The sequence below is a fragment of the Azolla caroliniana genome, unplaced genomic scaffold, assembly GCF_043228905.1.
Source record: "Azolla caroliniana isolate FFs.n. ecotype wild unplaced genomic scaffold, voAzoCaro1.0.p SCAF_18, whole genome shotgun sequence".
NCBI lineage: Eukaryota > Viridiplantae > Streptophyta > Polypodiopsida > Salviniales > Salviniaceae > Azolla > Azolla caroliniana.
In genome coordinates, this window is record NW_028230453.1 from 8,894,899 (window position 1) to 8,907,497 (window position 12,599).

Here is a 12,599-nt window from a genome sequence, read left to right on the forward strand (position 1 = left end):
CATTTAAATATTACAACAATGGGGGTAATGTGAACTCACATAATAGGAGTGCAAAACCCCATACATCAATAACAAGTGGCAAAGCTCATGTTTGCATGTAGTTCGACAACTATATGAGCGATATCTAATGTGACGAAAGACAAACTCCATCATCTAATGCAAGAATGCAAGTGCAAGTTGAATTGAAGGGGAGTCATAAAACATTCTGGTTTAAGGTTTCATGGAATGTTTCATCCTTCAAAAAAAAATCACGATGAAAATATAACCTTGTACCAGTGTCATCGAACAAGCAAGCATAGTTGATGCCCAATACGGCTTTACTAAGTACAGCTCTAGACTTCATTGATCCACGACACAAGATCTGGAGAAGATCCAGCATCAGACACAAGGATACAAAAGCACCCATTGACCCTTGCTTATGCTTTACTACAGGAACAATTTAGGAGGCAAAAACTGCAAACATAGACCAAGATGGAAAAAGAAAGATTGAACCATGTTCTAGAAATTGTTAAATACTTCATTGTAAAGCAATCCTGGCAGGAGACAATTCACTAATAATACAAGTTGTTTGATGATGCTTATTAGTGTTAAAATACCTCAGCAGGTAGCTAACACCTTTGACACCAATGGAATATTTGAAGTCAACTGTGCTAACACATTTTGAAGTTGTTGCAAAGGGTTATATTCACTAATAGAGTGTGGGTTGAGATCTATACAAAATGGTACTCATTGCCAAAAAAGCTCAAGCAAAACATTTGAGAGACTTCAAGAGTTTGGGATATTGTCAAAGTGATAATGAGATATTTTCCTGATGCCCAGGATTGTACTGCACTGTTGAATCTGCATATGACTTGCATGTGTTCCTCCAAATGCACTAGTTTTCTCATGGATCATGAAAGAATTCGGCAACCTAAGAGGCATTAACAGAAGTCATCAAGTTTAGGATCTTATTACAACATGATTTTAGATGCTATCAAGATTGAGAATCAGCATATTGTAATACACATACCTTCACATCTCCCCCACCACAATTGATTGAAAATAACTAGTTTATTTTGAATCAGACACAACTGGTGGCTCAAATTCTTGGCTTTTTTCACTTTGCTTCACCTTTATTTTATTATATGCTACTACCCCAGCAATGGCTAAAATAACAATTTCCATCAATATGAGATGTTAGTGCAGTTCAACAGGTTTCATTCAATTTTCAAAAGCATTATATAACAATTAATTAATGATTAATGATACAAATTCTAGGTATAGTGATTTCAGCTTAACCTATGCCATATCCAACGATGTTGATTACAGTAAGTTTTACATCAGTGAATATTAGGGTAGAGACAAGTACAACGACCCAATCCTTCACAACTCCAGCCACACGGATTGTTACCGCACTGGTGTGAGAGATAACAAGGACAACTGAAACATTTAATGCAAAGGTGCATAGAGCATTGAGACAAAGAATCCATGGATTGATGCCCCAAGAATCCTCAGTCAGATCCATTTTCGGCTTTTCAAGGAATATCCATGGTATGAACAAACAAATAGCACTGCAATACATATTCATGACAGTGCATTAATATAAATCTTTAAGAAAAAACGGAACAGAAATTTGTCAAGAATGTCATTCTTTTTTAAACTGTTTTTCCCAGAATGCAACACCTTTCTAGGTTCTTTGTCAAAATCCAACACTTTTTCGCTTAATTAATTCTAAAACACAAGAATGGAACACCTTAATAATGCAACTTTCTAATTAAGTAGTAAACCAAGAAGATCTGGGCATTAATTATTTTTTCCTAAGTGAAGTATTGTGCCACTACTTAATTCACACTGATCATAGCATGTCACTAACTAAGGAAGTGTCATGCGCTTAATCCATATTGAATAATTTGTTGCACATTGGTTGCTTAATAACTTGACCAAGAAAAAAGTGAAGCTTTTTGACAAACACTAAATGTGCAGCATTTTAGCAAATACACACAGAAAGAACGGGCATTACCACAAAGTTTCCCCTTTAAAGAATGTTATGATGCATTTTATAAAACCTTCACTTACCTGAAAGGGCTAATATAATACATCATGGTAAGAGGGTTGAAGTTGAGACCCTTTTTCTTAAGAAGGATCTCTATGCATATGAGTCGTGCTGCTTCACCAATAACACCACCGAACTGATATACAACTCCAATCCAATTGAAATCAATCTCTCCATAGGAAGCTACAACAACACCTAAGCTAATGATAGACATTATAGAAAGCATCCGTAGGTTCAGCTTCTCTAGTCCAACCATTGTTCCAATGAGAAACACGGCGACGGGCACTAGGGAAATGAAAAACACCAAATGATGGAAAGAAAGACTTAGAAAAACTTTGAGAGAAAGATGAATGACATTTGACGCATGTGAACACAAATGTTCTACAATTCTTACTCACGGCCTTAAGCATTTGTGCAAATGCAACCGAAATGTAGAGATACGCTGTATTGCCGAGCCACAAAGTCATTGCAAACAATGCTCCAATGGGAAACACTGATGTAGCATAGCTATAGGAAAAACAGCAAAGAAAAATATCCTTGAAGATCATGTTGATAGCTTAAATTGGAGAAAAAACTAACATCAAATCAGGTACAAAAAGTCCTTTGTAAACCAAATGTCATTCACAAAGTGAAAAATGCAAACATTTGAGATTTAGTTTGAGATCAGTTGAAAAATAGGAGGATTTTTATCTTGGGTGGAACATCATTCTCTAAATCATGTGCGAAATCAACACTCTTTGAGTTCAAGTGTAAGGAAAGAGTACATTCAAGAGTTTGTTTGAGGTTAGTTATATGAGGATTTTGTGAGTTTGTTTGAGGTTACTTACATGAGGATTTTGACTTTGCCTAGAAAACCATGCCCTTTGGTCATGTCTGAATCAACACTCTTTGATGTTTAGTATAAGGGGTGAAAAAAAAAATTTGAAATACTACCCCTGAGTTTTCCTTTATTTCAACAATGCCCGTAACTTTCCCTTATGAAACAGATACTAACCTTTGACCATGTCTGAATGATCAAATTCAATGATTTTAGTATTAAGGGGGGAAAAACTAAACTCCAAAATACCACCCCTAAGCTTTTCTTTTTATCCACAAATGCACGTAAATTTTTGCTATTTCTCCCAGCCACAACTAATCATAATTACGGGTGCTTGGTTTCTTCTGTAGTAAAAGTCTTTAAGAAATGAGCAACACAAAGAAACCAAATAATCTCACAAAAGAATAGCTTACATGTCTAATGTTACTTTCTGTTCCAATGGCACGACCTGCAGAAAATCATCGGAATGAGTTATGCCAAGTTTTTCCTTAATTATCCCCAAAATGCCCCTATGTTTTTGCTATTTCCCAATAAATGCCCTTAGTCAACAACCCCATCTCCCAGCACCCCTCCATTCGCTGTTGAACAACATTGTCAACCTGTTCCCATTTTTTGAGCTCTCTCATCTTGCACTCTGGTTGACAAGGAGCATTTGGCAGAATAACAAAAACTATTTCCATACAAATGCCATTGGTCCACAACCCCTTCTCCAAGCAACTATATGTGCTGCTTGAGCAACGATATCGTCAATCCATCCCCATTATTATCTGCTCTCTTTCCCTATCTTCCGAGGGTCGATTGGGGGCATTCAGCGAAACGACAAAAACATGGGAGCAGCTCAGGAGAAAGTAAGGAAAACCCAATTGGTTTATGTTCTTGACTTTCTATCCTGAACTTTAATTTTTGATTCAAATGAAAATTGATTGTAAGGAAAAAGATTTTTATTTTTTTTTAAAAGCAAGAAACAAAGATCAATGAAATACCTTCAAAACTTTTACTACAAGGAAGCAGAGGACCGATGAGAACACCATGTGCAGAAGCGTCAGGGCCACAGGATATGGAAAATTAGGCTTTGCTGAGGAAAGGACCCACTGAAACAGAATAAATGTATAAAAGAAAATTGCATAGAGAAATCACACGGATGAAGAAAAGAAGAAAGAATATCTGGTCACCTTGTTGAAGAAGATCTGGCCACTCGAGAGAATAATGTACATGAGGATGTATGCATATGTGAGGAGGAGCTTCGCCATGGCTCAAAAACCACCAGAGGAAGATGAAGAAACACAGAGAAGATGATTAGTTAACAAGCTTGGAACGCCATATCCATGGAGGAGAGAACGTTGCAGATCTGATCAAATTTCATAGCATCGGCTCAGCTGATTTCCTAGTGCCCACACAGTAATACAATATTTACAAAATTACCAAAATACCCCTCTTCTGGATTTCACGAAATTCCCCATATAACCCTGCTTGTTTCCTCTCTCACACATATTTTTTAGAGAGAAATGGTCATATATTTATTATTGAAGAAAGTTTTCTTTGTTTTGAGGGGGGGGGGGAAGGGCACACAGATTGTTGAGGAATTTCCCGAAAATGGTAATATTTTTGTAAAAATTGTCCTCTTTCCAACTACTTGTTTAAGTCCAATATGGACAAAGGTTGACAATTCATGTTTCCAGTCCCATATGGACAAAGATTGACAACTCATGTTTACAAATCATAAACCGACGAAGGAACTTCACAATGTCAAATGTGGAACAATCTACATTTGTTAATGAGTGATTGAAACAAACTTGATGGCAATTGCATTCTTTCTCCTACATGTATTCATTGTTATGAACCAAACATTGGTACTCAAATGAATCAATCTATGTTTATGAATGGAATAGCAAAACCATGGACAAACACACAATCATTTCACTTCGCAATTTCCTACACTTCATGCTTCATCGCAAAAATTGTCCTCTTTCTGAGCACTTGTTGAAGTCCCATATGGACAAACAGACAACTCATGTTTATGAAGCATAAACTGAAGAAGGAACTTCACAATGTAAAATGTGGAACAATTTGCATTTGTTAAGAGTGATTGAAACAAACTTGATCACTTTCATCATCGTAACATCTACCTTTATGATGAGGGAAGCTATCATGATACATGGGCAATTCACAATATTGGTTAGTTTCAACAAAGCTATACTAGCATTGGATTTCCTAAAATTACTAGTTTCAATCATTGAATATATTCATGACCATTTGTCATGCTTTTGATGATCATCTTGAAGGTGGAAGAGCATGTGAATTTATTGAGATCATTGCATCTTCAACTTCTCTTGTTCATTATCACAATTACATCAGCTTGTTAAAAGGTCATATGGTGGAAAAGTGAATTTACTGACATCATGGAATGTTTCTTCATCGTTTTACTATGTTTACAACAATGTTGCTTCAAATGATATTGCATAATAATCAGAGGATCACAAGATCTTAACTGAACAGCTACCATTACATGACTATCATCTAGATGTAGTAAGTGTTTTAACTCTGTGAACTTGCCAAAAATCTTCATTTCATGTCTAATAAATAAATACTACCACTAAGATATCATTGTGTAGCAAGGAAACCAATAATCCTTTCAAAAACAAAAACAACTTTCATAGCCAATTCTCACATCTGAGGCATACATGGCACCTCCTAGATGTGCTCCTAAATGCAAAACATACATTTACATACAAAGGGGGTGGGAGTGTGGATGATTCATTGTAGCAACGTATATATGTACAGATGTTTTTCAATATAGCAGCTATTGAGGGTATAGAAGCATCATATTGGGGGTTTAGAAGCTAAACCTCGATGGCATGTATATTTGAGGGGCAGATTTCAACCCCTCGTAAGTAACATAAAAGCACCCCTATATTGCTTATGCGATTATGGTACTTATGCTAGCTCGCAAGATTCTCTACCGACAAGCACTCACAGGTGACTGATGGTATAGTTGATGGCACATGAAAGCAAGCCTCTTCTCTTCAAAAGAATACTCTTGTGGTGGTCTACTATGCATTTGTTGTGGCATAGACAATGCAGCTTGTTGTGGATAGGTACTTGTTATTGTTGTTGGTATTGTTGAAGGCATAGATACTTGTTGAGAACTAGTTTGTTTTGGTGGGGTTGCGTTTTCTTCATCTTCTTCGGATAATCGGCTTAACGGAGGTTGAGCAGATAATGAACTTTTCGGCATATTTATTGCAGCATGAACCTCTGTATTGTTTACATTTGGTCGGAAACTGTGGGCTGATACTGGGGACAGTGGTGTACGAGTAAGAGCATTCATAGCCGGGCGAGGGTTGATCTCTTGCCCTAATGGATGCTTCACATTCGACACACCTACATAAACACATGTAGAGCATTTGATTGAGATAAGAAATTGAAGTGAAGCAAAATAGGAAACAGAAACATGCTTAGTCCTAATATGTTGCTTACCTTGGTGTGGAAATTTACCTTCATCATATAGAATCACTCGGTTAACTAAGGTCAATGGTGTTTGGGTCATTCTCCTGTTATCCTTGCTTGCTATTGTTCTTGTTGGAGTTAGTATGTTATGGCGTCCGATGGACGGAGATTCTTGGAATAACATAGCACCACCCATTGAGATCCGGCGACTTGCCGGTGTGGTGTTCATTCTGGAGGGATTCACTCCTTTCTTCAAGGGTGTCCTCCCATTCGGACTTGACCTTGACCCGAAGAGGGTCTCTTGCTCATTAACAAGCTGCTCATGAAGCTTTTTCTGATCCTGTATGCAACATCAACATATACATTGGATTACATCAACATCAAGTTTGATATTACATGAACTAGGTTAGTAGCATCAACATTCATTGTTTATACATGAATTAACACCCACATCAATGGACTTTCACATCCCATTGCATATACATGAACTAATGTCCACCATCCAGTCTGATATACAATCACTACCATCAAACATCCCATACAGTACATCATGAACTGACATCAACATCCAATTGATTATATGTGAGCTAGAATCAATAGGAAAAAGAAGATAAGGCATACCCGTTGTCGGCGTCTCTCCTCTTCCTTCTCCATCCTCAGTATATTGTACTCTTCTATTGTTGAGAGAAGTCTTACCTGATGGAAGAAATTCAAGGTTTTAAAAATTGTTTACATCAGAGATTCAGATGAGACTAGTTTCAGCCATTTTCGTCCTATTAACCTGGAGTAGATATATCAATTTCTAAACAGCCAAATAAGCCAATCTCTTTTAAAGATGTCCACATACCCCATCATACATAAATGGCTTTGTGGCCTCTTCTTCCCATGCTGTAGTTCTTGCAATAAGGGCCTCCACCATTGCTGTTTCAATAAGGATAAGATTACTGACCTATAATTTCCATTTGTTTTGCTTTTTCATGGAATCAATCCACAAGATAGTTTACCTGGGATCTTGTTGACAGTTGCACGAGCACGCTCCGCATGCTTCAAATTCAAATGTGCTCCTCTTGTTGCACTATACCTGTTTTCATCCTATCAATAGAGATATATGCATACTCCTATTAGTTCATATTACACTCAAAGAAGACAAGAAATATATCAGGGCTTCATTCCCACTTCATACACATTCCTATTTACCTTATTATATTCCTCTAGCCAACTTTCTTCTTCACAAGCTGCAATCCATTTTTCAACCTTGTCCATTATTTCTTTCCTGCTAAAAGCTTCTTCTTTGATGCACCCAATTTGTTCTTCAATGGTTGCAAGGAGTTCCGCTGGATCTACCATCCCTAAGAAAGAATATTTTCAGCATCCTTAATCCATCAGCAAACTATTGATAACTAAGGGATAAACATGTCCATAAGAGAACTATCAATAAAAACACAATTTTACCAGTCCTACCTGATTCCATAGATGCAATGGTCTTGTCTAGAACCATATAGTTCTCTGGGATTATGTGCGCTTTTCTACATAGCTCTTCCATCTCATTACGCTTCTTAAGAACAAGCTCCTTCATCTTGCTAGCTTTTAAACTCTCCAGCCTTTCAACTTCTAGTTCAGCCTACATACGAAATAAAGACAAAAAGGTAAGTGACAGTCTGATCAACACAAGTCAAATAGACAAAATTTACTTGAGAGCAAGGGATCACCGGTTCAATTACAGACAGCGAAAGAGTCCCTTGTCCAACAATTTCATGCTCAGAAACTGCAATATTACAGGTCACGTGGCGGAACTGATGTTGCTCTTCTAAAGGTGTATCCATTAAGTTCCAAAGCTCAAGTAAAGACGTGCCCAGGTCTTGGATCTAATAAATTGTAATACAAAATCAATGTGTAAATGTGAATAGGGAGTTACGATACAATAACCTATCGAGTTCCTGAGAAATCGAGAAAAAAATTTGAACTATCACCTTTTGCATTCTTCGCCTCTTCTCATCTGTCAGTGATTGTATAGTGCTTACTAACTTGCTTATGGTTTCATTGCTAATGCTTTTGACTTGGGTGCTGGAAGAATCATCTAGCGTTGGATGCACTTCCCTAATTGTTAAATAGAAATCACATCCAAGTACTGCACAAATATCGTGGATGGTGTCCACATAATCAATGACCTTGAAGAGTCGATCATTCTGATACATCGCACTTCCCACTACGTAAGTTCATACTTTACATACATTGCTTTCTTGCCATGATCTTCTATGAATAACACAACAAACCTTTTCCTTTTGTAGAAACTGAAGTTGTGATTGAAGCTCTTCAAGTTTCCTTTGACTCAAATCCTTCTCATTGATTGAAAGTTCCATTGGAGGAGTTGATGGGCATATCTCACACTGGATTCTTTGGATCTGGGAAATGACTTCTTGTAGCACCCTGATGCGATCTTCTTTCTTTCGAGTCATCTCATCTAAAATGGGCTTTAACTGTGCAAGTTGTTCCTTGAGCGTACAACCCCTATTCTCCAACTAATAGAAATCATCCAATAGTTCAAAAATCAGATATGGCCCAAAAAAACTACCTCGAGAAGAGCAAAAGGAGAATTTACTTAAAATTACAAAAACTGAAAGGAAAACCCCAATAGAAGAAACATGAGCAGCATTACAATAAATTTGGTGTTATAAGGAACATGAGGGTACAGACGGGTAACCTGTGAGACAGGCGGACGATCTCCAAGAGAGGAAGCAAGAGCCACGATCTGAGAGTGGATCTCTGCAATCCATTGATGTAAACTTGCTCGTGATCTGTTTGCATGATCAACTTTGCGACGGTATACCTCTAGGCATTCTTGCTCAATCTCGAGGAGAAGTGCGTCCCGTTCATCATCATTCTCGCCCATCTCGTCCCAAATTAACTGTCAAAATAGAATGAATATCACAATCAATTCCAGAAGGCCAAAACCAAAAGGATGTATCCTTTTTGTACATATACACAATCCTGGTTTCTGGATCTTGTTAGTATCATGAAGCTTTTCATTTCAAATGCGGACGATTGATGGGATGCCTTTGTCATGGTTTCAAGCAAAAACAAAATTTAGCTAATGAGACATGGGGAATTCAACATGACCTTATATGACAATGCGAGCCATCATAATCTTATCTTTATCTGGTTATGAAAATATTCATCATGATCAACATGGTGGTTTCAAGGGCAGCACATTTAAGCTCGTTGCATCATCATGGAAGAAGTCATCATGGTTTCATCAAGACAAACAGGTTTAACCCGCACAAATTTTTGCAATGATTTCGAGAAAAATCATTTAAGTTCCCACCAGAACATAAATCACGTCTTTAAGCAAAAATCAATAGATTTCGAGCGAACAAAATAATAAGAAATCCACAGATTTAAATAGAACAACACATATTCCGTCAGCGAAACAGTAATAAGGAAATAACTATGACATAAAAATCCACAGACTAAAAACAGACAAAGAAATCGATCATCTCCTCGCGTCATGAGTAGAAATAACTAGTTAAATGGAATAATACGTACTCAAAATAAAATTTCATAGATTTAAAAGAAACAACGAAACCCTGAACTAACCTGTAATTCGTTAAGCAGCATCCCGCAAGTCGTCTCGACTTCAGAGAGTTGTTGCCTTCCTCGAAGTGTTGCCATTTCTTCTGTATCTGCATAGAAAAGAAAAACATTTAGAGTGCGATTGTGGAGAAGGTCTAACCCATCTCTCTATATTCTTGTTCTGTGGAAAACACAGATCTTTTGTTAAGTTTGTGCCTCCCCTTTCGGAAAATCCTTTTTGTTTTTTCTACCTGTGTTTATGGAAATCGTTTGAGTTTATTTGATGCGTTTGAGAGAGCACATACCCGCAGAAATGCGTTCTTTTGGAGGAGAGGATTAGGGGTACTTGGAATGTCAGGATCTAAACTTAGAGTTCCCGTGGCGTCAGGTCTGGATCTCTGCAAGTTTTAGAAGAGTGTTACCTTTTTGAAATCTAGAGTTTTCCAAAGGGTTAAGTGTCAGGCGCCTGGAATTTGGGGGGGTTTCAGGAAACTCAAAGTTTTGAATGTTTTTGGGGAGGGAATTTGTAGAGATTTTGGCAGAAACACGGAGATGCGAGGATGAAAGGGTGGAATTTATCCGGGTGTGCAGATCAATACATATCTGCGAAAGAAGAAGTCAGGGTTAAAGGACAGAAATTAGAGAGAGACAGAGAGAGAAGAATGGGAGGGGAGGGGAGGGTTTGACTGCGAACAAGAAAACTTGGCAGCAGGTGAAGGAGTATAGGGTTTAGGTCAAAAGAAGAAGAAGAAGAAGAAGAAGAAGAAGAAGAGATGAGAGCTCAGAGGCTGGCAATGTGGCAAATATTTTAGAGAGAGAGAGAGAGAGAGGGTGGGATCTGAGGTATAGCTACTTACTTACTTATTTATTTACTTACTTGGCTGCAGAGTAAGGAGAAGGAAGAGCAAGAAGGAGGTGTGTTCTCTGTTCTGCGTCTACGAAGAAGAAGAAGAAGAAGAAGAAGAAGAAGAAATGTGAGAGACCTGGCTATGGCGAGGAGGTGAGAGAGTGTAGAGAGAGAGTAGAGAGGAAGTAGAAGTAGTAGCAGTAGTAGTATTTAAGTAGTCAGTCCCCCCTCTAATTATTTTGATGTTTTTTTTTCTTCTCTGTTTGTTTGTTCGTTGCTTGGCTCTCTCTCTCTCTCTCTCTCTCTCTCTCTCTCTCTGCTCTTCTCTGCTCTTCTTTTCTTTTCTTTTCTTTTCTTTCTCTCTGCTCGTCTTCTGCTTCATCATCTCTTTTTTTCTCTTCTTTCTTTCTGCCTTTTGCTTTTTGCGTTTCGCCTTTTGCCCCCTTTTGCCCTTTGCGTTTTGCGTTTTGCTTTTTCCGTTTTAAAAATTCGGATGGCTTTTCTTTTCCCATTTTAGAGACACGTAACAAAAATGAAGACAATAATATACATATATTATACGAGTGAAATACATTACATAAATCAATTTGTGCTGTTCTTAATACTTACTTATAATTATTGTTGTTATTATTATTATTTCTCTGTGTGGTGTATGTATGTATGTGTGTGTGTCTGTCCTTCTTCTGTTTCTTTTTCCTTCCTCTTTATTTATTTATTTATTTTGAATTTTGAAAGAATCCCAAAAGTAGCCGTTCCGCTCCGCGCTCTCTCAAAACTTTTATTTGTTTTGAAGGAAGGAAAGGAAGAGGGGGGGGGGGGGGGCCTTTTCACACACACACACACACAAAACTCTCGCTTCTTTCCTTCCTCTTTCTCGAGACAACAAACACTACACACACTTATACTACATGTATGTACTATGTATGTATATATGTATATATATATGTACATACATATATACATTGGCATATGTATGTATGTATGTATGTATGTACATAGAGATAGATGGCCCTCCTCCTCTTCCTTCCCAACCAAGTGTTCTAAACAACTGACATTGCGTGGGATGTGGACAAGCCAATGTAATGTGCAAAAGGAACCTATATATCTTTCTTTCGTCCCAAGTTCTACAATATAAGATGGCCTAGCCTATATCGTCCATCCCAATCATAAATGCCATGGATTCGCGCATCAGCCCTTTTATTGCATGAATGTTGCCATAGTACTCTCGACCCCCCCCCCCCCCTCCCCATCCATTTGTTTCATGTTGGAGTAGACAAATTTCTCTTTGGGTAGACAATGAACTGATTTGATTAGGCCCAAAGGACACTTTACTGAAGCATATGGTTGTGATACATCCCCGATGGCTGCATGATTATCGCTTCAATTTATTGCTTGTGGTACTCATACATTTATGCTTGAGGTTATTTTTGTGGTACTCATAAGTTTGTGCCTTGTAAGGATGCATCATGCCCTTTTGTTCGAGATAATGAGTGGTCTCGAATAGAGTTCTTGAGCCTTACATTGACCACTCCATTGGCTCCCCTTTAATGCTTCCCTTGGATCTCCTCTAATAGGGTCTTTGAGTTGGTCCTACCTAGATGATGTGATGACAACCCCTTGTTAATTCATATGCTTTCTCTTTTAAATTTAGGCCCCTTTGATTCGCGTGTGCAGCCTCACTTCACTTCTGTTACTTCTCCTTTGTGACTGCATGCACTAACTCCCGTGCACCCCTTCAACTTCTTCTTCATTGTCTCCACACCGGGTTAGACAATTGTTCTATCCTCACTCCTTAGGGCCCATTCCTCTGATATTCCTATGTGAAACTCTAGTCATGCTTGAAACATGAATCTTTTAGAAATCCTCGTGGCATAAGGATAGAGGTC

At 38.0% G+C, this 12,599-nt stretch overlaps 2 protein-coding genes across 4 annotated transcripts; both read right to left on the bottom strand.

Moving 5' to 3' along the window:
• Positions 1-496: 496 nt before the first annotated feature.
• LOC147852355 (putative sugar phosphate/phosphate translocator At3g14410) lies at positions 497-4,229 on the bottom strand. The gene is made up of 8 exons (XM_087334245.1): positions 4,022-4,229; positions 3,833-3,940; positions 3,263-3,297; positions 2,427-2,539; positions 2,056-2,317; positions 1,279-1,550; positions 1,010-1,145; positions 497-910 (listed from the first exon to the last, which is right to left on the bottom strand). The coding sequence occupies exons 1-7, from the start codon at positions 4,097-4,099 to the stop codon at positions 1,051-1,053; spliced, it is 963 nt and encodes a 320-aa protein (XP_087190371.1). The 5' UTR covers positions 4,100-4,229; the 3' UTR covers positions 497-910; positions 1,010-1,050.
• A 1,166-nt stretch (positions 4,230-5,395) lies between these two features.
• On the bottom strand, positions 5,396-9,976 carry LOC147852356 (65-kDa microtubule-associated protein 1-like). Of its 3 annotated transcripts, none has more exons than XM_087334206.1 (12): positions 9,891-9,976; positions 8,998-9,201; positions 8,570-8,815; positions 8,267-8,482; positions 8,006-8,161; positions 7,758-7,917; positions 7,494-7,636; positions 7,301-7,388; positions 7,144-7,217; positions 6,918-6,992; positions 6,327-6,636; positions 5,396-6,230 (listed from the first exon to the last, which is right to left on the bottom strand). In XM_087334206.1, the coding sequence occupies exons 1-12, from the start codon at positions 9,963-9,965 to the stop codon at positions 5,806-5,808; spliced, it is 2,172 nt and encodes a 723-aa protein (XP_087190332.1). In that variant the 5' UTR covers positions 9,966-9,976; the 3' UTR covers positions 5,396-5,805. The 3 variants fall into 3 exon arrangements, with proteins under 3 accessions (XP_087190332.1, XP_087190333.1, XP_087190331.1); XM_087334207.1 differs by having other exon boundaries at positions 6,345-6,636; positions 7,494-7,645; XM_087334205.1 differs by having other exon boundaries at positions 7,494-7,645.
• Positions 9,977-12,599: the final 2,623 nt, after the last annotated feature.

What these genes read in the sequence shown, in the direction of transcription:
- LOC147852356 (XM_087334205.1), bottom strand. Translation starts at nt 9,965, where the DNA reads ATGGCAACACTTCGAGGAAGGCAACAACTCTCTGAAGTCGAGACGACT. An exon ending in AGGAGAGACGCCGACAACGG is followed by an intron (nt 6,637 to 6,917) that starts GTATGCCTTATC and finishes TGTTGCATACAG; the next exon opens with GATCAGAAAAAGCTTCATGA. An exon ending in AGGTAAATTTCCACACCAAG is followed by an intron (nt 6,231 to 6,326) that starts GTAAGCAACATA and finishes GTGTTTATGTAG; the next exon opens with GTGTGTCGAATGTGAAGCAT.
- LOC147852355 (XM_087334245.1), bottom strand. Translation starts at nt 4,099, where the DNA reads ATGGCGAAGCTCCTCCTCACATATGCATACATCCTCATGTACATTATT. An exon ending in TTGTAGTAAAAGTTTTGAAG is followed by an intron (nt 3,298 to 3,832) that starts GTATTTCATTGA and finishes GATTTTCTGCAG; the next exon opens with GTCGTGCCATTGGAACAGAA. An exon ending in CATCGTTGGATATGGCATAG is followed by an intron (nt 1,146 to 1,278) that starts GTTAAGCTGAAA and finishes TTGTTATTTTAG; the next exon opens with CCATTGCTGGGGTAGTAGCA.